Source organism: Neopelma chrysocephalum, unplaced genomic scaffold (genome assembly GCF_003984885.1).
Source record: "Neopelma chrysocephalum unplaced genomic scaffold, ASM398488v2 Primary Assembly neopelma1_61, whole genome shotgun sequence".
NCBI classification, from domain to species: Eukaryota; Metazoa; Chordata; class Aves; order Passeriformes; family Pipridae; genus Neopelma; species Neopelma chrysocephalum.
Window position 1 is genome coordinate 1,879,834 of NW_020897716.1, and position 25,857 is coordinate 1,905,690.

Below are 25,857 nucleotides of genomic sequence, written 5' to 3' on the forward strand. Positions count from 1 at the left end.
AGAGTCTGAAAGCCTTTTAAAAGGGCATTTAATGAGTATTATTTTTAAGCGACTTCTCTTTATCAAGAGACTTAACAAGATCAAGTATTTGAGTTGCAGAGGGTCTCTTGAAAGGGTCTCTTGAAAGCATCTTTTTGATTATGGATGCCTGCAAAAAAATTTAAATGTCAATAGGTGTATTTTTTTTTTTAGTAAATAAACTATTTAAAATAATTTATTAAAATCCCATACCTTCAGTGGAAATTGGTTGGTGAAACTCCCTGGAAAATGACCTTGTCTAACAGAAGGCCATACCTGAAATTCATAAAAGAGAACAGTTTCAGTATGCTTTCTTTTATTATACTTTGCATGTCTACCTTATGACCCATATAGTTTACTGAAGTAATTAGGAAACCAAAAATCTACAAGAAAGTAAGTCTTCAAAAAGTAACTGTAAACAGTTTGAAAGTTTCTTCCATTTAGTTGTACATTGTTTTGGTTTTATGGCCTTTTCATCAACTATTGTTCCTTTCTAAGCTTAAAAGCTTTGCACTCTACAATGATGTGTTTGTTTCAGCAGTCCTCTCTATTTCAGAACCGTTATCCTTCTTTCCTTAATTTAAAAGTAGTGGATTTATATCATCTAACCACATTGAAAGAAAAGAAAAAAGCAAGACAACTGAATTTCCTACTTTGGATGTTACTGTTTGCAAGCCAAGCAGGTGTGCTTCCATGTTCAGTACCACACACTGAACCGAAGTATGTCACTGCCAAAAATGCCATGTGGAGTTCAAAGCAGCTAACATGTAGAGGATTTCTAATTACATGCTTTAGAAACCGGGTTTGGGTAACTTTTTTTTTTTCCTGTACGACACTGTCTGTCACAACATCCTCAGAGGCAAGCTCAGGAATTGCAGGCTGGATGAGTGGATGGTGAGGTGGATTGAGAACTGGCTAAACGGCAGATTCCACAGTATAGTGCACAGTGGCAGAGGGTCTAGTTGGGGGACTACAGGGACTGGGATACTGGTGGATACTGGGTCCAGTATTGTTTAACTTGTTCGTCAGTGAGTGGGATGGAGGGGCAGATGTCTCCTCAGCAAGGTTGCTGATGACACAAAGCTGGAGGGACTGGCCCATACCCCAGAGGGCTATGCAGCCCTTCAGAAAGACCTTGACATGTTGGGGAGATGGGCAGGGAAGAACCTTCTAAAATTCAACAAAGGCAAATTCAGGGTCCTGCGCCTGGGAGGAATAACCCCAGACACCAGTACAGGCTGGGTGCTGACCTGCTGGAAAGCAGCTCTGCAGAGGACCTGGGGGTCCTGGTGGACAACAAGCTGTCCCTGAGCCAGCAGTGTGCCCTGGTGGCCAAGAAGGCCAATGGTATCCTGGGGTGCATTAGGAAGAGCATTGCCAGCAGGTCAGGGGAGGTGCCTTCCCCTCTATTCAGCCCTGGTGAGGCATATCTGGAGTGCCTTGTACAGTTCGGACATCCTCAGTACAAAGGAGATAGGGAGCTCTGGAGTGGGTTCCCATGGAGGGTAACATAATTAGGGACTCTAGGAAAGATGGAGGCACCTGTGCCTGTTCAGCCTCCAGAAGAGATGACTGAGAGGGGATCTCCTCAATGTCTATAAGTATCTAAAGGGAGGGTGTCAAGAGAATGGAGCCAGGTTCTTCTCAGTGGTGCTGAGCAATAGGGCAAGAGGCAGCAGACAGAAACTGATGCACAGGAAATCCCACATGAACATGAGGAAAGAATTTCTTTACTGTGCAGGTGACCAAGCACCGAAACAGATTGCTCAGAGAGGTTATGGAGTCTCCCTCACTGGAGATATTGTGGACATAAGCCCGAGTAACATGCTCTAGGAGACCCTGCTTGAGCAGATAGGTTGTACTAGGTGAGCTGTAATGGTCCATACCAACCTAACCCATTTTGTGTTTCTGCCATGATGTAGCTTCCTGGGTAAAAAGAGCAGTCTACTTAATTCATTTGTTGTTAACTAGTGTAATGTCTGCCTGAAGATGACAGTTTTGTTCTTACACTTAGCTGTGCATCCTGAATCATTAGCTAGACTTGTGGATCCTGTGACCCTGGTGTACCAAGCCCTTACAACCAGTATCCAGTAAAACAACAGCTCCCATAAATTTCCAAGCTTTTTCCCTACTCTTCAGCAGTAGCTTTAAGCCTGTGACCCTACCTGCTGGGGATCATCAGCTGAACCAGTTACTCAACACAAAATAATCATCAACATGATGTTCTTTCAGCAGGGCTTGCCAGCTGGAAGTTTATCATGCTCCATTAAGTGAAATTACTTTCTAAGCTAGTGGAGCAGCTGAAGACCATCCTAGACTTTCCATCCATGTACCTGCCTACAGAGCTCAAGATTTCAATACTTAGGGAAATAATGCCTTTCCAACTGTAAATACCATGGGACTGTGCATGCATTTGCAGTCAGCTGTGAGCAGGAACGAAGTATCTTAGGAAGTACTGCAAGTGGCTGAATAGAACCAGCTTGAAAAGACACACTGGTATGATTTTCTTATACTGGTAAAAGGATCCGGCTAACAGTGTTCAAAGCCTTCTTGTTCTGGCCACTGTTACATTAGACAAGACACCCAGCAGCTACATCACTGTCCTACAAACATTTAGGTTTGTGTATATGAGCTGTTACAATAATAATGTACAAAGTAGCTATAAAAAACTCGAGATGCATAAAAGATACCTTTTCAAAAAAAAGCTTAAGTAACACTGAGTTTCTTTTTGAAGTAACATCTTTTTCACTTAAAGCTACGTATTCCACTTTCATTTTCATTTTGGAAAACTGCAAGTGTTTTGCCTTGGCGGAAACCTTGTTCTTACTCCACTGTGCAGTGAAGACAAGCATGGCAGATGTGGCAATGGATTTGCCGTATGCAGGATGGAAAAAGTCCTGTCGATGGGCTGGTGAGGAAAACAGCTCTAACCTTATGGAAACAGAAGTTTTTACTGTAGTTTAAACATGTTTCAACATGTTTGTGTATTTTCTGCAGTGTCACTGTCTCCCTCTTCCAGACACCCCCTGTGAAGCTATTGTCTCCCACACAAGGTGTCCTGGGAAGATGTCCCAAGGTGCTCCCATTGGTCCTTTGTTAACCCCTTCCTTATTGGTTGTTGACCCCTTACCTGATGGTTTTTTCTGTGTGACCCTGAACTTGTGATTGGTCCCCTTTGACCCTCCCAAGGGCTATATAAGCCCCCATCCCTCAATAAACTTCCTCTTTCGTCCATCCCTCCCTGGTGGTCTGTGTGTGCTCCTTGCGGGGTCACCGGGCCACGTGCAGGGGTGGGGGGAAGAGCATTCACCTCACAGGTAATGGGGCAAGCAGCATAAGGCCTGGAGGTCTCCCCCTTTCTCCCCAATCCACCGTAGGCAGAGACAAAACTCACCTATTCATAATTTTTATTTTCTAAAATTAGAAAACATCTGCTTCAATTTTCTGATCAAACAGATTTATAAGAAACAATATATTTTTTAGCTTGACATTAATCTTTAGCATGCTCAGGCTTTAATGTATAGGTAACAGGACACAGGAGAAATAAACTGTAATATTTCTTCAGTTATGATATTTCAACTAAGGTGTGAGGACTTACAGGCCTTATGGAAATGAATTAAGGAGGAAAATGTAAATGGAGACTCTACTCTAGATACACAGATTCCTTCTAGTGTGCAATCAACATGTGATCAGCAGCAAGGCAAAACAATATCAGAGTTCTTTTTTAAATTTAAAGATTACATACCTCATTTTTCTCATGATTAGTGAATGCTGAAAGAATTTCAAACCAAATTAGTCCCAGTGCATAAATATCTACTTCCTTTCCATATCTGTCCCCGAACTAGAAAGATAAGAACCAGAACAATAAGGGCATCAAATCCAACTGTACAGCAGCACTTCCTAAAGCAAAATTTGAAGTCAGCAGAAATTTCCACCCCAATGCTACAGGACTGGCCCTACTCAATATCCTTATAAGTCATGAACTCTTTCTGCCGCAGACCTAAGTAGTGACTATTGTATTGCCTTAAACACACAGAAATTTACTTCTACAAACCTATATAGATAAAGCATGCCAATATTGCCCTGTGACAAATAATGAAACAAATAGAAGGACTCAAATGCCACTCAAATTTAGGACCTTAACAGAGGTCCTAAATTAAAATTTAAGTACATATGCCTGGCAGCCTGGTTTTGCAAAAGCATTCCTTACAGCATGCAGTGTCAGACTGCAGGTTAGCCCAGAGAGAAAAAACACTACCACACTGGCACACAGCGTTCTCCAGAATACAGTTATCCTCATAAACAGTCATAACAGGGAACTTTAGGCAACTTGCTTTAATACTGAGATTAGGATTGAGAACATCCAGTGCTGACTTTATAGTTCAAATCTAATTACAGAGACACTAATATAGCAGGATAATTACCTGTTCTGGTGCCATATATGATTTTGTTCCTATGTTCTCAGTCAGAGTCTCATATGCCATAGAAGTCACAAGGCCGAAGTCACCTATTTTTATTTTATCATCATGTGATATGAATATATTCGGAGGCTATATATATTAATATTAAAAAAAAAAAGAGCAAGGTTTATCATCAAGCATAATCAGCCACAGAAGTGTTCCCCACAAAATTTGATAATTGTTCACAGAAAACAGCATTAAGAAACTGATGGGGTGGGAAACAGAACAAAGCTAAATTAAGTTTCAAAAACACAAACTAAATTTCAAGTAGTATATTCTGGAGTGCCTGCACCTTTTTTTCTACTAGCTCAGTCATAAGTCTCATTTAATACTCTTCAAATACATTGTGCATATAATATTTTATATCCAGAAGTGCTTTTCAGTCTTCAGTCCTAGCCCTGGGATTTGATAGACTTGGAAAAGTATTTAGGTTCACTAATGGAATTCCACTCAAAGCAGAGTTTCTCCTAGGCACAGCAGGATCATCTGTACTAAGTCAATTGCAGAGTTAAGGCTTACTACAGGTGTCTCGGAGTATCACTTTTGCATTTCCATTGAACTTTCCTTTTTTAAATTTGACAAAGTGTCATGGCTTACACCCAGTTGGCAACTAAGCATCATGCAGCCGCTCACTCACTCCCCATGCCCACAGTGAAATGAGGGAGAGAATCAAAAGTAAAGCTTTTAGACTGTGTTAAGAACAGTTTAATTATGGAAACAAAAGTAAAATATAATAATAATAATAGTAAATAATAATAATGATAATAAAAGGATACAAAGCCAAAATAAAACAAGGAAAAACAAGTGATGCACAATGCAATTGCTCACTACCTGTTGACTGATGCCAGACCCCTTCCACAAACCCAGATAGGCCCCTCTTCCACCTCCCCCAGTTTATATACTTGGCATGACATTCTATGGTGTGGAATATCCTGTTGGGCAGTTTGGGTCACCTGTCCTGGCTAGGTTATCAACATTATTCTCATCCTGAATCCAGAACACAGCACCGTACCACCTACTGAAAAAATATTAACTCCATCTCAGCCTAAACTAGAACACAAAGTGATAAACAACTAAAAATAGACCTGTATATGTTTCAATGAAGTTTCCCAAAGAAGATCAAGAAACTACACTTCAGAATGTTTTTAAAACAAAACCAAATAGCCTCATGCTATCTTTTACTCAAAGAGGCTCCAATGGACCGTGAGGCCAGGAGATACTTAATATTCAACAGGAAGAGATCTTTGTGTGAAGAATGCCCGATGCAGTTGTTCTATTCAAGTCCAACCATGCCCAGACATATTTAATACAGTACCTATACCTGGCTACACTATTTAAAGGCTCTGTTCCTAACAGGCACAAATGATGTTAATATCAGCTTGAACCTATCCTGCAGCTTTGATTCTGGGATATGCCATATTAAAGCCCTGAGGGCTTTGTCCTTATAATCTTCATATTGAAATAAAATCTTCTTATGAAGGTGCACATGTAGAGAATGAAATTCTATCCAGAATTGTAGCATTCAAATATTTATATGCATACATGGGACAAAAGCAACTAGAGTATGTTGTTACCAAGCACAGCACAGATAAACTATCCCTTTAAATAATGGCAAGAGCAAACTTCCTAGACTCAACTTTTCTTTTTCCCATAGGCAGTCTTGTGACCCAGTAACACACTGAAAGTGCCTGTTAACTGAGGACTACTGATTTTTTGAACTATTGCATTCCAAGATCCTCCAGTTTACCTTTTGATTTTAGGCTGAGGTTCAGCCAGTTGCTGAAAAAGAATTAATCACTAGCGATATCTGAAGAGGCACACTGCTAGGGTACATAACAGAGTGAACAAAGACTACAACAATTTAACATTTTTTTAAAATTCCAATAAGTAGTATCTTCTTTTTTCAGGTTTGTTTTTTTTAATTACCTATCCTACTTACCTTGAGGTCTCGATGAATTAACTTTTCAGAATGAATATATTCCACTCCTTTCATTATTTGTAAAAATTTGTTTTGTGCCATTTCATGATAGTTTTGGTCTTCTCTATTCTCTCCAATCCACTTTTCCAAGGTCCCTCGTTCACAGAATTCCATTTGGATGAAAAGACAGCGAGTTGTTTTGTCGGAATTCAGGCTTCAAAAGAAAATTACATACCATATTAAAATTGGCAAGATACAATTGTTGCTAAGTCATCAGTGATCTTCAGATTCCTCTTCTTTAAAAAAGCATTTTTGCTAATAATTATTTTTGGAGTTCCCCAAAACAAAATCTGCAAATCCCTTAATTTTAAAAAAGACCCTAGACCAATATGGATTAGATATAAATAAATAGGACTGCAAACCAAAGAATCCCTGCTCAGTTCCTACCTACCCCTGGAATACTCCTAATGTTTTGCTTGCTTCCTAGTTCACACTGAAAGTTTTCAGAGTGCCCAAGTTCTATTTCACTCATACCTAGAGGCATGTCTTATACAGGAAGAAATAGCTCTGTCCTTGGCTCCCATCTTGCCGTGTAGGAACTGCTGCAAGTCCCTGGTAGATATTCTCTATTCCACACAACAAACACAGCATCAGCCAGCCTTCCTCTCCTACCCAGAATGATCACATTCTTTCTGACTGTCCTGTCAAGAACATAGTGCAGGGACCATCTTTGACATCACACTGCTAGAGAAACCCTTCTGAGAGCTGGAAATCTAGATGAAAGATATTCACCCCCCTGACAGCCTCACACTTTTCAGAAGAGTTCCCTCACTATCAGCGCATGGGATAGGCTGGAGCTGATAAGGGGAAGGACAATATGAGGAGGAGCAGGCACCACTTTTTCCTATGTGCACTGTGTGGTCTGAGTACCCTGGAATAAAGCTGCCTGAGGCACTGAAAGAACAAACATTAGGTGGCTTGGGACTCTCTAGCCTGGAGGTCAGGGTACTAATTCCAGGCTGGGACCTCAGCTCTGAGTACTATTTTTTTTCTGTCTTCGACACAATAACTGTTCACTGTAAAATACATACATGATATTGAAGCTCCAACATATTAATGATTGGGTTTTAACATGAGACTTTTTTCCTCCATTTTATTTCTCATTTACTGGGCACACTGGAGAGATATTATGCCAATAATAGTTTTGAATGCATTAATATTTTATGGCTCCAGGTAAATGCTCCAGGCAACCCATCTGAAGGGTATGAATTTACAGCTAGTGAAAAAAAAGCTTCCCGCAGAAGCTTTGTAAAGTTAATAGTCTAACTTACAAGTAAAACTCTCACCGCAGTCTTCCCAGAAGTCTTAGTGTTGAAAGACTACCTCTAAATTAAAAAGCACTTCATTTTGTATTTCTGTTCTAAACAACCAAAACTGTTTCAGGCATCATGGTTAAAATGCTAACTTAAGAGAAATAATTAAATCTATAAGAGCTATTGTCTGACCAGTACTTATTACAAAAAGGAAGCTTCTGATCGGGAATTAGGCAGCCAGCTGTCAAAGAGTCTTTAGTTTCTGTTGTTAATTCTTGCCCCAAATTTTGAGTTCTGCATTCTTACTCTCCTCTATATATTCACTAAGTTCCATATGTTAAGAGAGAAGAGAAATATAACATTACATAATGTATCTTTTTAATCAAGCAAAAGAAGGTATAAATACACTTAATTCTATACAGCCTGCTGCTGGAAAGTACTGTGCCTTTTTTGCTAGCAGTAAGTATATAAGCATGTGTATGCATTTATACTTGTACAATAACTGGTAACCAATCATCAGCCTTTCTTTTTACAAAATAAAATTCACTATGACAAACAAGTGTGTAAGTTCAAACTAGTATTTTGTTGTTACCTTGCATCTCGATTAGTTATATGGTCGTACCCTTTCCAGCTGCAATGATACCGCACTATGTTTTCATGTTTAAGTTTTGCAAGTCCTTCTGCTTCACGCCTTACATTCCTATTAGGAGGAGAGGAAGGAATAAAAAAAAAAAGGCATTTCCCTATTACAATGTAATACTAAGTTAAATAAAAGACAGGATATCAAGTAGCAGTATACAGTTTTACATTAATTTAGAAACAAAGTATATTATTTGCCTTCATAAAGGTTCAAAGTTCAAAATCATCGTGCGGAATTCAGTGGGTTTTCTTTTATCTGCTCAGTTATTCAAAGTACAAAAATGTTTTCACCATATTAGAAATTAAATCTCCACTCAAAAAAAGCAGATGGTTGCAATGCATAATAACATTAGGTCACCAAACACAATAAAGCAAACAACTATGTTTTGTTTTTACCTCTATGAAGTTTGTCTATATAGAGAGAAGTCAGTATAAATACTCATGAAGAACTATTACTAAATTAGCCCTGCAGTTGTTGTTGTAACATTACCTAGTGAAGCAAGTTCAAACCCATAAGCAGACCAGCAGTCGTCACTTGAGGAATCAGTTGAATGTTTTTAGTATAGTTCTCAGGATTGAAATACCAATTAAAATAACATATATTTGCAAAGAACACAACAATCTGAAGGGAAGTGTACACATCACACAATTTAAGGACAAGTATCTCCGACAACTTGAAATTTTTTTCAATGGATTGCCTAAAAGAAATTAATTTTTTCAGCTGCTGATAAAATATTCCACTAGATACGAGTTACAAATAATTACCTTAAAAGATTAAGATCATCATTCTCTGTTGAGATTTATAAAGAACAAGTAACACAGTGTGAGAATAATGACTACATGGATAGTATATAAAACATTTTCCAACTACAAACCACAAAACTTATTACTTGGATTTTTCTCTATTTTCCTTAGTTGTAGTTGTTATGCATTACTGATATGTAAATTTTCCATGTAACATATCAAAAGAAACAGTGCTCTTTTCAATGTTTTACTAACCAGCAAGTTTTCTTCAAACACATTTTCAGTATTAACAACCAAAGCACTAGTGCTTCCAGGGAAAGTAGAACTTAACCAATCTACATTTTTACAGCTCCAGCAGAAATTATCCCAGTACATGCAAAAATTAACAAAGTTGTATGCCATTTTCAGCGTCACTTAGAAATAAAGAAAACAGTTTTCCAGAAAGAATAGACAATTAATAATGAAAATTGCTTAAATGCTTCTAGGATTGTTAAAGAGAGAAAATAAAGTATTAAAATATTGATTAAGGTTGTCCTAAAATAAAAAGCAGAAGTAAATATACAGTACGTACTTTGTGAATTCAACTCGTTTGATTGCATAGGTTGTCTTATCGCACTTTGATCTTGCCTTGAAAACATTCCCAAAACCACCTTCACCAATAGGCTCTATATTTTTAAAATTATTAAGAAATCTTAAAAAAAAAAAAAGCACAATCATGTTTAATATTAAATTTACGGGATGTAAAAATAATCCTGACAGATACAACACATCTGCTGAAATATAATTCTACAGGAATCACTTGACAAATCTACAGGTCTAAATCATAGTCTTGAAGATTAAACAAACAAGGGAAACTGACCCTTGCAAGCATGTTGGGTGATTACTCTCTCACATATTCATACAAATGATGTTTGGCCATGAGTATTAAATACCATTGCATGCCAGTTTCTATGCTAGATTTGAAATTTCCGGGGGGAAAAAAAGAAAGCAAACACCAATTTTCTTTGAAATTTCTTTTTACAGCAGTATTTTCCCTCCTTGTATCATAAATAAAGGAACAAATCTAGATCCTTACATACTGTAATTGCCATACAAATATTATTAAAAAAACAAATCCTTCTTACGTTTTATCAACAGTGTGTGGATTTCCATTCCCTTTTCTGGTATTCGTGTCCACATCTGGCAAACTTTCATCTGAATCTGACATATTTTTGTTCTCTTCCTCTTTTCTTACATTAGGAAAATTAGCTGCCAATTTTCTGTAAAAAGGATAAAAGCAAAATTATTTATAATGAGCCATTTTTCTAACATGTGACAAGAAAAGAAATGTACCTCCCAATAGTGACATTTCTTTACTAAATACAGAAACACCAAAACGATCTGAAATATAGTTTACAGGAAATAGCAATAAACACATACCTAGAAATAAACACATACCTTTTGGACTTCAGGGCAGAACTCTGTGCATTTCTCTACATGGAAAGAGAAAAAAGCCTGACTGAGATAACCTGAATATTTTCACTACAGTTGGCTTAAAACGTGTCTGAGAATGTATCTAGGAATTGCCTATAAATATGTTCATACCTTAGGTAAACAATGTAATAAGAATGAAGCCGTATCTCAGCTTTAATTTTTTCACGTATGCTATGTGTAACTTTATCATTGTTCCCACAGAAAAAATTGAGCTTAGTTTGATCCTCTTTCTTGGGAATACTGCCCATTTCTTCAACAGTACATGAACTGAGTCCACAGAACAGAAGCAAATGACTAACGATTAACAGTAAGAATTTACTGAATATTTTTAGGAAAAATGCACGTGTGTTTTCTAGTGATTAAAGGATAAAAGAACAAACTGATGTTACATTCTGACAAGAAGCTTACCCTATTCAAGGTCTAAAATGTAATTAGGAGGAAGACCATTTTCATACTATACCTGAGAAGGTGAAAGCTTTTCACATACTGCCATGTCTTTCATTTTTTCTACCAACATTGGAGCTGAGTCTTCAAAGGAAATACTGCTATATTGAAAAATAGTGGACTATTTTTAGGCGAAAGTAACACAATCATAAATAAAATTGCCACAAGAAAAGAAGTAGTGCCAACATTTACATAGTTTTTTAAAAGCGAAACCTAAGAAAGTATTAACAATCATGACTGATTTAAACTACTAAACTTCCTACTGGAAACCTACAGAAGTAACACCACTTTGTAATATACTCCTATATTTCTATGTTATACGATTCTATGACATCTAAATATCCATAAGTTATATATTCTATTATATCCTTAAATAGGTTAAAGATATTTATTTCAAGGTAGTATAGCCACCTCTAACATTGTGCAACTATAAAGCAATCAGATATGTACAAAGAACATAAAAGAAGGGGTAGTGGCACTGCAGCCAAACCACTGGACACAAAAGGCTTGACATAAGGTTCCCAAATCACAAATGAAACTTTATGTATGTTCATTTTCTCTCACTAAGCAAATTTTTCCCTTTGGTGGAAATTAGGATTAAAAAAAAAAAAAAAGAGAGAGCAGAAAGAACAATATGGAGCACAGGAAAGTACTGAAATTGAATTATACTGAGTTCACAATTGTGTCACAATAGGAAAATGAGTGTTAAAATGGCATGAAATAATGCTACTGAATGAGGTAGGTTAATACATTTACATCATAGTAAAAATTATTCTGAAAGAACTACTCATGGCAAAATATAAATATATCAGAAAGCTCTAAAATTATTATAAGTTCACCCATATAGACTCAAATAAAATTGCATGAGTACAACAAATTTTGCTCTGAAGTTTAAGGAATATAAATTCAAATTAAATGGCTTTATACTGCAATAAAACAAACTATGACATATTTTATTTGGAATTAGATCACACAACCCTCTAAGATGATTAGTAAATACATTTTGTTATCACATCAGCAGTGAACCCAACTTACTTCGAATCAGACTGAGTTGGCACTTGAGAGGAATTACTATGTTTGCTAAACGTTGAATTGCCACTAGATTTTTCAGTTTGCACCTGAAAAAAAGAAAAGCCAAAAATGTCTAACAAAATCACATAAGAAAATCCCTAGTGCAAAAGTTGCCATTCAGAGAGGGGAGAGGGAAGATTACAAGGTCCTTAGTGGAAGTTTTTAACTGCACTGAACATTCAAAGCCCTGAAGAAGAAAGGCATCTACCCAATTTCCACCCAGAGAAAGGAAACACAGGGCTCTGTCACAGTGATCATACTATACAGAAACATTTACAGAAGTAGAGTCTGGATTCTGTTTAAAACCAGGGCAAGAGTAGAAGATGAAAAGCAAATGTTTTCATTGTTTGTTGCATATGCATATGCCTATGTGATATACATAGGCTTTGATAAATGTAAACAGCAGAACTGAAAATCTGAGCACAAATTGCCATTCAATGTCTTCAGCATGAAAACACTGCAAAATCTGTAAAACTAAGTTGAGGTTGACTACAAAAAAAAAAAATATTCCAAACACTTATTAGAGGTTCTTTCGCCTCCTCCCTCCACCCATGTCCCAAGAGCATAAAAGTAACATTAAAAGCAACACCTACAATTGATACAGACCATAACCTGACAAAAAGTAAACAAACCATTTTTTTTGTTTGTTTCATGGTTTTCCATCATGGTATCATGGAAACAAAAACACAGGCTTTATGTTGCAATGATAGCCAACAAAAAACCCCTATTTTTTTAACTTTGGAGTATTGGACTTTTAGTACTTTTTGCCAGTTACATTTTGTTTGTTACACAGACATCACTGAGAATTAATAAAAATTAAAACCAAACCAAAGCAACCCACCCCAAATTTACACTAATTGGTACAGGAGTTCTGCTTGAGGTAGTAAATTTCAGACTTTGATCTAAATGCAAAGGTCCATGAGCTTGCAACACATGAAAATATTAAGAAAGAATCCTAGAAATATAACGGGCCATTAATTACATGGTTAACTTAAAAACAACAATAAAAGAAGCATTGAAAATTCACAGTAACTGCCAAATAATTTTAAAAGTACTTAAAATAGATTTCTTCCCTCCCCCACGCTGCCATCCTTCAAGTTAAAATACACTTCATCTAAGTTAGTTCATATATTCTGTGCATTTCAGAAGTGGGTTTGAATCAGTATGGGAATTCTGATAAATTTTTTGCACATGTGGAAATAACAATTGCCAGCATGAAGACAACAGCTCTGCTCTCCAGAGGATGATGTCAGCAGATGATTCGCTACAGTCTGCCTTGGAACACCATGGAAGACAAATCCTGTTGATTCTGACTCCTGCTTTTGCTTTTCTCACATTTCACAATAGATTTGTGATCCAATAGAAGGCAGTAAGAGACTTATGTTCATAGCCAGACAGCTCAACAGCACTTCACACAGAAGACAACTGGTATATTAGTCGGGATTTAGAAATTTTTAATACGTATGGATCCTTGAATGCCAACAAATGAGACCATATTCGGAAACACAGAGAGATATCAACTGCTAGATTTTTTTTAATCCAGCAATTGAATAGATAAACACAACAAATTCTACCAACAGAATCCTGCAGCCCAAACAACACACCAAAATATAGGTGGTTTCCGTCTTTAGTGGAATCCATGGAATATGCTTTTAAATACAATGAGGATATCTGTTCCAAGATTAAAGATACAAGATTTAAACTTCTGTCTTAAGAGTAAATATAGTACATACTGTTAGAGAGCCTTTCTTATTTACCTTCTCAAATGCTTGTTTGGCAGCAGCTTGTTTTGCAGCAGCTACAGTAGATCCAGTGCCCCTTCCATACAACTGACCACTAATTGTACAGCTACAAAAAAATCTGTCAAATACAACAGGGAATCAAGTTTTATATCCCATATGGCAAGTCTTAATTCAATGATTTTAAACACTATAGTCAATTGACATCATAAAATGGACATCTGAAATATACATCTTCAGGACAGTATTCCCAATATACATTTAATCTAAGTAATAATGGTAGACAATTAATTTGATGTACCTTTAAGATAACTCACTTTTAGAGAGTAACTATTTAGCACTTTTTAAGGCTGAGCTTCTCAAAGCAATATATCATACACACTCTGTCACAAAATATCTGCAGTTTAGGTTTTAAAATGGCTGATTTTGCAGGATAAGAGAGGACAAATTTTCCAGCAGATATTATCAAGAGACTTAAAATATGTAGATATTCTTTGTCATCCTGCACCTGTTATTAACTGGAACATTTCTACAACTCACTGACTGCAATACATACACAAAGAGACACAAATGGTCTCCTTGGCACTTGATTCCTAGAAGTCTCCAAGACACACACCCAGAGGTCCACAAAGTTGCCAGAGCTACAACCAAGAAAATTGATGATTTTCAGCACTGACTACCATTTTATCATCATGCGATCTCTTCTCCCAGCTAAACAAACTCGGTCCTCTTAGCCTCTCCTCCTATGGCATATCCTCCAACCCCTTAACCACCCTAATGGCCCTCCATTGGATTCTCTCCAGACCAGCTCTAAATTTGTATTTCTAAAGATTCATCTAACGTGACTGAAGACAACTAATGGTAGCATTAGTAAATACAACAAAGTCTTAGAAGGAAGTAGGAAGACAAAGTACATCTTACATAGGAGCATGGGCATCTCCAGTACGAGTTCTTTCAGGATAATCAACTTGTAGCCGTGCCTTTTGTGCAAAAATATTCAGTAGACTGACATAGTCTCTGTCTGGTTCAGGTGATGAGTTTGTTTGAGTTGTTGCTAATTCTGCAGCACCCATACTTGAAGGACTCTGCAAACAAAATAGGTAACTTAAAAACTTAAGCTTAATAAATACATTAAGATAAACAATGCCCAAGATCTAATATAGCTGCAAGGTTTCTCAGCTTTTCAAAATACTTGTAAGAAATCCCAGGTTGGCATTCATGGAGTCCCTCATGGCCAAGGACAAACATCCTAACCCTAAAATATTACTTTTTGAAAGAAATGTAAATCCAGTTTTGCAAGTACTACACCTATGTCTTTAACAACCTCTCACCATGTCTCATCCCACTTCTTTTAGGAAAAGACAGGGTATGAGCTGTGAAGAAGGGATAGCGTCAGGATGCTGCTGATACTGCCATTTAGCAAAGGTTGCAAATGCTCCTGTGCATGTACAAGAGGAGAAAGCAGGACTTTTCAGCTGTCTCATGATTAAGCAGCATTATTAATATATTAGCAAACATGCTGCAATTGTGTTAAAGTAATGATGGTGACACAATAAAAACCATATGGAAACAGGCAAGGAAAGATTTCTCTCAGAAAGTGCTAAGAAGCATTGAGAGTCAAAAAGAAAAGAATGGCCATCACAAAACACTTGTCAGAAAATTGGGGAGCAAAATTCAAACCTCAACTTAATCAAGGATAGAGTATATAAACAGCTAAAACATAAAGAATATAATGACAAGGAAATAAGGATGAATCAGAGCAAGTGAAAGGAAGCAATTTCATTAGTGAAGTGGCAACAGACATACTGGGCAATGCCCTGCAAATGTTTTGAGGACATTGAATTACTGAACAGTTTTCTAGATGAAAAAGCACCACTGTCCCCTCTGGATACACCAAGGCAGCTTAACAAAGGCAAATACATTTCCTCATCCTCCTAATAACAACAGAGGAGGAAACACTCACAATATTACATAACAACCCTGTAGCAGAATAATAAGAAAAATAATTCAGCGGTAAAAGGTAGAAAAGTGCTGAATAAGACAGAACAAAGATAACTTAAGTAATTGGAAACTTTTCCAAATTAAAGAAAAAAAGACATTTTATTAATAGTCTACTTTGAGACATTCATCTGAAACCTTTACTAGCCAAAAAAAACCCCAAAACTTACTCCTGCTATTTACTCACCTGTTCCTCAATCATTTCCCATGTTTTTTTTGCTGCTATTCTTTTTGCTTCTTTCTTACTTTTACCAGTGCCTGTACCATATTCCACATCATTTAGTTTGACCACAATTGTGAACCTGCAATGAAGGAAACTTTTCTAAAGCATTGTTACATTTTGCCTCATATATACTTAATAACCTTCTCAGATTAAACTTTGGTTTTATTATCTACAATAATATACTGTGAGGTATTGAACTGTTTCTGTGTTTTTATTATATCCAACTCCTAATTATCATAATTCTTTAGTATAAATATATTAAAGTGTTTCTTCCCTAGACACAAATGCATGTACTTTATTAGTTCTAACAGTATGTTTACCTGCTTAGTTGCTTTTTAAAAGCAAAATTATTTAAATTTTTAAAAGCAAGAGAGTGCATGAGGTCAGTATTTTTACAAGCAAAGTTGTGAGGCCCTAACACCAGGACGCATCTCAGCACTGCAAAACTATAGAGAAAGGAAAGATCTTGATTTCATGGAACCAGATTTGACACTTCTAATACCCTGTGATGTACACTACTTAGTAAGTGCAAAAACTGTGTCTGGTGCTTTGCAAGAGATGAATTTAAAGACAGCCACAAACAACAAACAAGCAAACAAAAAAAATGCAAACAAAACAAAGAAAAACAAAAAAAAACCAAACCAACCAAACAAAAACCCACCACCCTGTCATGCCCTTCCACACTCAAGTCCTGATCCCTTCCTGCTCCATCCCTCCATCGCACAACTGTGCATGTGCTGCTTCCCATACAGCAACTCCATGAGTCAAAATGGGGGTCTGATGCAGCTCAGGACTAACTGTAGTGGATCTGGCTGGGATGAAGTTAACTTTCTTCAGAGCAGCCGGAATGGTGGTATGTTGTGGATTTGGGACTAAAACAAGGTTGATAACAGTGTTTTACCTGTTGCTGAACAGTGTTTGCACAGCAACAGATCTTTTTCTTTTTTCCCACTCTGGCCTTCCAGTAAGTCAGGGTGTTAAACTGTCTATCTCGATCCACAAGATTTTCTCCCTCTCAGCTTTCTGATTCTCTTCCCTGTCCCACTGGGAGGAAGTGAGTGAGTGGCTGGCTGGGAGTTTCGCTGCTGCCTGAGGTCAACCCCCCACAGTGCCCTAATAAGAAATGGTTGGACTTACATGAATCAGTCATTATCCGGATCCAACCTGTCCTGCAGCTGCAAATCCCCTAATGTTTCTGCTACTGCCTTTGCACAAAAGGCAACAGAGGATAAAACAACTAGATTTCTGCCTTTGGCAGCAGCACAAACTTGCAACAAGTTAAAGTGACCGTTAGAGCCTCAGGGTAAGTCAGTGCTTCAGAGTGCAGTGGAATGTATAGATCCTCACAGCCAACAAGATGGATTCACACAACAAAACAGTCCAGGTATAACACCATAAGCTTCTCCGTGGGATAATTTGTCTCAGATAGTGGAATGACTTTAGGAATTCACTTTTTCCATTATTCCAATTTAATTCTCCACTTCCCTTTAATGAAATGTTTGCGTGGAAAGAAATGCAGATGCAGAATAGTGCTTGCACTCATTGTGTAAGCAAGGCTTAACAAGAAACCTTAAGGAGGCAAACAGTAGGACAAGGCACATGATAGTGTGCCATATACTCTACACATAGGAAACAGCAAACAAACAAACGAACAAACACATGAAAGAAAGATCATTCTTTAGGAAAAGGTTTGTTAGTCAACCCATACCTAAATGCTGAATACTACACGCATTCAGTTATTATGTTGCATCCAAAATTCACCCTTTTGTTTAAGCAGCCCGAAGAAATGTGCAGTCAATGACCAATGAGTTAATTAGCTGAGTTGAGGATTAGCTGAATGAACGTTACGAGTTGGTTCCAAATGTACAGTAACAATTATCCACCATGAACCCTGAGATAATAAGCAATTCCTAGATTTGCTAGGTTTAGGCAGGACTGGCCTAGTTTTACACACACTGCATTTCTAGCCCAAGAAAGCTTGCAGCCAGTCAGGACTGGGCCACCCTGGGTTCTCTCAGCCTTCTTACACTGTGTTCAGCACTGACCCTGTCAGACATTGTAGTGGAAGCAGCTACAGCACCAGCTATCTCTGCACCATGTCTCAGACAACTACATGAGATAAAACACAGCACAAAAGAGTTAGGGAGCCAGCTCAGTACCAGCAGTGGCCAGCGCATCCCATTAGCAGGCAGAGCACTGGGAAAGAGCATCACCGGGGCACTGAAGGAGGTTTGCAGCAGGCATCACTGTAGCCAGACACTTTACACTGTATCCTTGCAATAGCCCAGGTTATCTAGGATTTTCCTGCATACCACTGTCACACAATGGGCTGAACTGTATTTGTGAATGTAGCAGAGCACATGGAAAAATATGAAAAAGTATAGATTTGGAATGTATATAAATTCTGTCAGTCACATGCTGCGACTTTCGAAGCACAAAAATGTAGCTCTGCGACCAAAGCTGTGGCCGTTACTGCAGTAAGGGTTACTTTTTGAGTTACATGAGCCACATGGGGAAAAAAATTAAGATAACTGATTAACATTTGAGACACAGATAATACTCTTTAATTTATTCTGGGACTATAGTCAGGTCTAAGAATAAGTCTGTGTAGACAGTGCTGGGTGTCTACAACATGCAAGACATTAAAAGACAGATATCAGTTATTAGCATAAGGCTTGTCTTCATGCAAACTAGCAAAAAAATAAAAAGAAATCACACAAGGAAACACTATAGATCTTGAGTATCTATGATATTTGGCAAGCAAAAAAATTGCAAAACATTATATTTGTGTTAAAAAAATAAAATATGTTCCATCACCTGTAATTGTCTCTCAAAGGGAAAACAAAACTTCTTAGGTAAAAGACCCTTTTCTTGTAACAGATGTTCAAAAATAAACTACACATTAAACACATTGGTATACAATCATTTAATATACACTCAACCTTTATGGTTAGGCATCAACAATGCTTTGTAAAACTAAAGAGAAATCAAAGCACGTAAGTTAGCATAAATCATAAACTGAAATACATGCTGCAAACCAACCCACCTCCTGAGAGATTTTATGGCAGATGCATAACATACTCGAAATACAGTTACTAGTAACAAGTGCATTATTGTTGCTTTACGAAAAAGAGCTATCACCTTTGAAACCAGTTTTCTTCCCAAACTCTATCACATGATGTCCTCCCCATGCATCTACCACTATGGTTTCAATCAGCTCTCTTGCTGCATATATTCTGTCAGCAAATTAACTTTTATGACTGCGAGCTTTGTCCAGTTTGTTCATCACAGGAAGAGCCCTTCTGGTTACTGACATGCATAGTGAACTTACTCAGGATCGTGAGATGGGCCGGTCATCCCAGCAGTGTCATAAAGCAGTGTAAGTTTATTTATTTGACAGTAATGGTTGATCTTCTCCATATATTCAAGATCCATTTTGGCGCAATCTCAAATAGATTCTGCAAAGTAACAATCAAAGATTTGTCTGTGCCTCTAGGCATAGAATAGAGACAGCCCCTACTCCTAGTAGATCATTACTGTGATGTAAAGTAGAAAACTGGTGCCAGTAACAAAGTTCATAGAAAACTAATTCGAATGTCTAATTCAAATGGTGGATCTGTCACAGTTTTTGAAGAGTCATTGCTTGGAATAACAATTTTAGAAAGCAGAGTGGAGAACTTAGTGATTAGAGAAGATTTCTTAGCAGATTTCTTGAGAGGAAAAGACAGAAACATTCACCAAATTCTGTGGGGGTAGAATAATCTGTTACGTTTCTCCAGAACTAGAATCGCTTCCCTGAGAGGGGAGCCTAGCGGCACTTGAACATACCTCTTCAAATCGCGATGACGAGCAGGCTCAGCCTCACTGTCCAAAGCTGAACTCTGGCTCCCGCCCGCCAAGAGCCTCGGGCCAGCGCCGCTCCCGCCGTGGTGCGGGCAGCCCCGCTCGGTGGGACCCGCCGGATCTCCTGCCTGCCGTCCCCGCCGTTTACCTGCGAGCCGCGGCAGATGCTCCAGGTCCCGCAGCTCCAGCAGCCGGAGCGGTGCAGCCCAGCCCGCCGCGGCACGAAGTTTCGTTTCCCGCAGCACCGCCCGGTCCGGTGGAAACGAAACCGAAAGGGCGGCCGAGCCCCTCCTTCCCGAGGCCGCGAGAAGCCGCGCTCTGCCCGCGCCTCACGGAGCGGAGCCTCCGCCAGCTTCGCTCTGCCCAGCGCTCCTAAGCCACCGGGGAACGAGGGCAGCAAGGAGAGCGAGCTGCTTCGCAAAGATGTGTCACCCACAGTGCTGGGACCCCCCGGCCTTCTTCCCTGACTAGCTGCTGCCTTTTTCTGCTACAGCAACCACACACTACAGCTCAGCAACACGGACAGCAGAGAGCAGTGGCACACCCAGCTGCTCCCAAATACATCCAAATATGTTTTCTTAGTGGCCCTTTTCCTTCTCTGACTAGCCGATTAACGCTTATATTCCTGTATTGGGTCTGACTGAGCTGAAGTTTATTTTCCGACAATCCCTTACGAAGTGTGAAAGACTTAACGACAGATCCAGACGTTCTTGGTGTTCATATTAGTATCCCACTGCTCTGCAATACTGCAAGAGCCTCAGCAGATTCCCAGAGAAATAAAATCCAAACCATAGTTATGGCACATAAAAAGTATTGCCCTTTATAAATTTTGATTTTTCAATTCAGCTCTTATGCTTTCGGTTCAGTGTTATTTTAGGCATCTTATTTTTTATACCATTCCATTTTTCCACAATAATTTTAAGCTTTTCCTTAGCCCTTAAACACTTTTTCTAACCATCCAAATCTACATCTGGCATACTTCTTTAATGAGGTGATCAGGAAGCACAAGTTACTCTAAATTAAGCTGTATCACTAACGTAAATTAAGAAAGAAAAAATTCAAAATATTTTTTTTACGTGGTACATCACCACATTGATAAGAGATGATTTTAAACAGGTAATTTTCCACTTTATAGAGATGACACCAAAGTGGACATATTGAATTTAGAAATATTAAAAAGCAGGGAAAAAATAGTGTAACAAGCATTTTTTCTTTCAGCCTGGATTGTCTGCATTTATCCAAACTGAATGTTGTTAGTCAATCCACTCAGCCTGCTCAGATTTCTTCACACAGTTCTATTTTGACTTAAGTCAACAGATAACTTCCTCCAACACGAGAGCAGTTTCTCATTTCTCATTTTTTAACACTTCATTTGTTAATAAAACTTCCCAGTCTGATCATTGACGAGACTCACTGGCAGTCACCCTTACAACAACCAGAGACTTTCACTGCTGGGACCAAAGGCCCTTCACAGTGGGTGGCTCCAAAGAGCTGATGGGCATCCCATTTGACCCCCTACACACCCCTCTCACACACAGACAGACCATACTTCCTTACCAGTTCAACCCCAGGTTTCCCTCAGCAGAGTCTAAGACGTTCCACAAGGCAATTTATTCCTGGCACAGTAACACAACAACAACTCAAGACAGTCCCTCCAAGAACAAGCCCTGAGCCTAGAACACCTGGGCTTTTTTTATACCCTCACAGTCTCCCCCGCACACCAGTCTGGCTCTTCCTTCTCTGTCTTCTCCTCCTGCCTCCCCTCTCCATGTCTATCCGCCTTGCTGGCATCACCTGTCTTCATCTCCTTTGTTTTCAAAATGCTGACAAAGCCATCTTCGTGTCCTTTGTTATCCCAAACATTGGCAGTTCACAGCCTCATCTTGCGCTCCCACTCAGAGCCCAGTTTGCATTTCTATTTGCAGCTTGCAAGCTGAGCCACCTGGATGTCAAGTATTCCTCAATACATTAAACTTGAAACATATTACAGGTATCACTAAACATTAAGGCACTTCATAGTAAAATTCTTACTGGGATAAAGGAAAAAAAATCAGCCACCAAATTAATAATATGTTCTGTGGAAGTTGGAAAGAAAAATCTTCAAGATTACTTTCCAGAGGCAAGATCTAAAGTATGGAGCAAATACATTTCACCGTGCACACACAGCACCTGCTCCTGACGACCCAGATACAAAACCTACGGAACTCTGCTTTGATTTCCACCCACCTGCAAAGTCTCTCTCCAGCAGAAACCAGATGGCCGTAGAGGAGAGATGGAAAACAGCAGTAAGCCTTAGGTCTTCCTCAGTATGAGGAAATGACTTGGGCACCCAGGAAGTACACCTGCTCTCTCACAGTGCTCACAAAACCAACAAGGAACCCATTCAGACACCAGTGGGGATGCAGAAAAAAGGAATCAGAGAGTTCCAAACACAGAACTTCTAAGTATAATCATCTTGTAGGGGAAGAAAAAAAAAAAGGACAAACCATGATATGAGTCACATAATTCACAAGTTATTATTTCTGTATGTATGGACAAAACTGGTTTCCTTTGAAACTGCTTATGATGTTCTTCCTTGTTAAAAGCCACCTAGAGCAATTCTATTGATTCTATGTATGGAGCTTGTTTAAGGATACCAAAATGGCATTCTTACATTTTCGCTTCTAGAACACTTTGTATTTCAGCTTGTCTCCTACTTAGGTTTCCAATAACTGTTGTTTTCCTGGCTCTGAGCTTCTGTGAGGCATTTCCAGCCTCTAGCAAGCCTGCAGAAAGAACAATGAGAAAGTAATGCACTTGCTGATAGATAGAGCTGTCATTAGTGGGCTAACATGGGGGTTCAAATAAATGCAGCATGGCAAACAGCTGGCTGAAGTTCAACAACCTTGCAGAGACTTTTCCAAGCATACACAAAAGGACATTTCACAGTTACGGTCCTACTCCAAAGCAAACAAAGGTTTTCTATGCACTGTCAGTTGATGAGAAAACTGAAAATAAAAAAGTTTAAAATACAACTATAATTCATGGTTTAACTCCTTCAATTCCATAACTGAAACCTTCTAATCAAATATATACCTTATAAAATCCTTTAAGACATTTATGACAATTATGACCTCTTTGACCAACACTCAAAGAAAGCACAAACATTAATTTTAGGGAAACGTACCTTTTCCCAAAGGTGCACATAGCATCCACTGCTCACTGACTGCAATGCAGGGCTTTCTGAAAAAAATGCCATCTTCTTAAGTAGAGAGAATCCTAGAAATCCAGCTATTCTTAACCACTCTTCTGTGTAAATTCTGAAAAACAGTTGTTGCGCTCTGGATTAAGCTATAAACCGACCAGAGCAGTTACATTTTTATTTAAGAGTTTTTAAAGGCCTTTTGGTTCATTATAACCTCTAATTAGCATCCAGAGAAAGAGTCATACGCTCTTCTCTGAGAGAAATTCTTTTTGATTTAGTGAGAAAAATAGGATATTTTGGCAAAAGGTTTTTACAGGAGTAAAATACAACTAAGAAAAAAAGCATTTCACTAAAACATTCAGCACAAAGACCCATTCCACAGAAAACACTCACTAAACAATCCATTCAACAGCTTTAGTAAAAAGGAGTTTATTGATTTTAAGTTACCCACAAGAGAAGGAAAAGAGTAAAAGAAAACAGGTTAGAAGGAATAAATAAAGAAAGAAAGAGAGAGAGAGAGAGAAAGAAAGGAGAGACAAAGGAGAGTAGAATATTTTCTGACAAGATTCGATGATTCACGTGGTGCCAGCTGGAGAGGGAGAAGAGAGAAGGAAGAGAAGAGGTAAAAAAATTGTTACCAACTCACATGGTTCAGGCTGCAGGAGAGACCAGAGGGAAGGAGGGACTATATGGAGTCTCGTGTATTTATAGAGTTCAGTTTTCCCTCCCAGGCAGGATATCCAGTCAGTGCCTTCCAGGCTAGAGTGAGTTGTGCTGTGGCCAGTCACAGGCTGCAGGGGTGTAATGTGGGTGAGCTACCAGTCAGGTCTGCCTTGACTAACAGCCCGACTGCAGGGCCTTCAGTGATGCTGTGTGCTCTGCATGGGCTGCAGGCCTTGCCTTCCGGCTTTGCCCTGTGCCCTCAGCACAGGCCTTATGTGCAGGCCTTACCAGGGATCTGCAGGCCCAGGCCCAGCCCTTCCCCACATGCACACACACACACACACACACTCACAGTGAGTTGGTTCTGACCCACATCAATAATTGAATGAGATTCGGATCCAGGATCTCACAACAGTGATTCAGTAAAGGCACACGAAATCCACATGCCTAACACCTTTTCTGTTCTATCAAGTGAAAGTAGCGCATTTTATTAAAGTCAACTAGAGAAATTTTATTAAAATTCCTCCTTTTGCCTTAACTACAGAATCCTCAGCTATCTCTATTTCTTCTCAGAATCTCCTTCTCTCCTTAAAGGCTTGCCTTCTTTAATTCTAATTGTCATATGCCAAGCCCTAAAGAGCAGTTTATTTTGGCCTTGTGTGTGACTCAACATCTTTTATCAGAAAAGGAGATTACTATCCAAGGTGCAGTTTGCAGAACTGAAAGTGACCTAAAGGTGAACTTTCAGTTTCTCTGGTAAGAAACAAAGCTTCCTCCAGCTTTGCTAATTGCACTTAGTTATTAACACCTAATCAACATTAGCAATATTACATACCAATCAAATTAACAAAATTTGCTTGCTGGTTGATCAAAAAAGATATTGTGTTTATCAAAACGTTGTCAAAGAACAATTGGAATATTACTTGAGCAATCGAGCCTGCTTAATTGGGGAAAATGATCTATTCTGGAACAGCATTTGGTACATACACTTAAAAAACTTCCTACCAAGCCGTTCAGGCCTTCATCTGAATGCCTTTCCAACTCATTTGCTCCAGAAAATATTGACCTTTGGAACCTCAAATATTTTATTATCATGCCAGTTCCCCAAATAGTGGAGTTACGGACTTTGGCTTTATCACGAACATTTGTTTATGGATGATTCAATCCTGGTGCTGCGGCTTGCTTTGCCTGCAGATGACTCTGCGGGACAACACGCTCCAGAAGGCAACAGGGAAGCCGGGAAAGGTGAAATGAATCGAATCTCTCACGTGTGTTCTCCTTCTCCCTCGTGCAGCTCCCTGTTCACCAACGCCCGTGCACGGAATGCTCCGAAGCGCGACTTCGGCATCTTTGGGCGCCACGCGCCAGCGACACCGTGTAGAGACCTCGCTGGTGACCTTTTATAAGGCTGGTAACAGGCTTCTCCAGCGACAGCAGCCGCGAGTATGAAACCAGGGAGGCCGCTATCTCCGGGGCCGGCACAAGGAGCGGAGCTGCCGCCAACCGCCGGGAACAGGCAAGGAACGGGAGCGAGAGCCACCGCGTAGTCCTTCCCCGGTGGAAGCGCCGCGGGAGGAATCCTTTCACGGCAAAGCTGTTCCCTGGCAGCATTTCAACATGTGTTTTCCAATCAGATGCCAGCTGTCCGTTGTCTCACCCAGAGAGCATTCCTAAACAGAGGAAAAAAATTAACAAACAAAACACCAAACCACACACCAAAAACCCCACGGCGTGGCACCACCCCCCGCCACACCCGCGACCGCGGTACTGACGCGTCCCGCACACCTGCTCACCCCTCCCTCCTTCCTTTCTTTCTTTCCTACTCCCTCCTCAGGCAGGTGCAGTCTAATCCCGGGCTCAGCCGCCGCCCCGCCACGGGTCCCTTTCCCTCTACGCTGCAGCTCCCAGGGCACCGGAGCTCCCGCAGCCTTTTCTTTCCCGCACAAGCTCTCAGGATCTGGGCGGGGTCTCCTCACAGCCCATTCCGGGGCCTTGCGTGAGTTCAACCCTAATATCCCGGCGAGGAGGGCCGAGCTCCCTCCGCCGCCCAGCGGGGAACGCGCTCCCCTCCCGCACCGCCCCTCGGGCCTGACGCGAGGGGCGGGCCCGGGGCGGGTCCGGGCGGCC

At 39.5% G+C, this 25,857-nt stretch overlaps 1 protein-coding gene across 2 annotated transcripts; it reads right to left on the minus strand.

The window, feature by feature from the left end:
• EIF2AK2 (eukaryotic translation initiation factor 2 alpha kinase 2) lies at positions 1-25,857 on the minus strand. Of its 2 annotated transcripts, none has more exons than XM_027681608.1 (18): positions 25,524-25,857; positions 23,714-25,400; positions 20,032-23,141; positions 19,372-19,498; positions 16,005-16,119; positions 14,741-14,904; positions 13,838-13,940; positions 12,045-12,127; positions 11,026-11,110; positions 10,530-10,564; positions 10,217-10,351; positions 9,664-9,783; positions 8,302-8,409; positions 6,418-6,610; positions 4,443-4,568; positions 3,764-3,859; positions 232-294; positions 1-148 (listed from the first exon to the last, which is right to left on the minus strand). In XM_027681608.1, the coding sequence occupies exons 4-18, from the start codon at positions 19,473-19,475 to the stop codon at positions 29-31; spliced, it is 1,650 nt and encodes a 549-aa protein (XP_027537409.1). In that variant the 5' UTR covers positions 19,476-19,498; positions 20,032-23,141; positions 23,714-25,400; positions 25,524-25,857; the 3' UTR covers positions 1-28. The 2 variants fall into 2 exon arrangements, with proteins under 2 accessions (XP_027537409.1, XP_027537410.1); XM_027681609.1 differs by having other exon boundaries at positions 29-148; positions 25,554-25,857.

Coding starts and splice junctions, on each gene's coding strand:
- EIF2AK2 (XM_027681608.1), bottom strand. CDS start 19,475: ATGGATCTTGAATATATGGAGAAGATCAACCATTACTGTCAAATAAAT. Junction 10,565..11,025: donor AAAAGCTTTCACCTTCTCAG/GTATAGTATGAA, acceptor CTTTCCATGTAG/AGAAATGCACAGAGTTCTGC. Junction 149..231: donor CCAACCAATTTCCACTGAAG/GTATGGGATTTT, acceptor ATTTTTTTGCAG/GCATCCATAATCAAAAAGAT.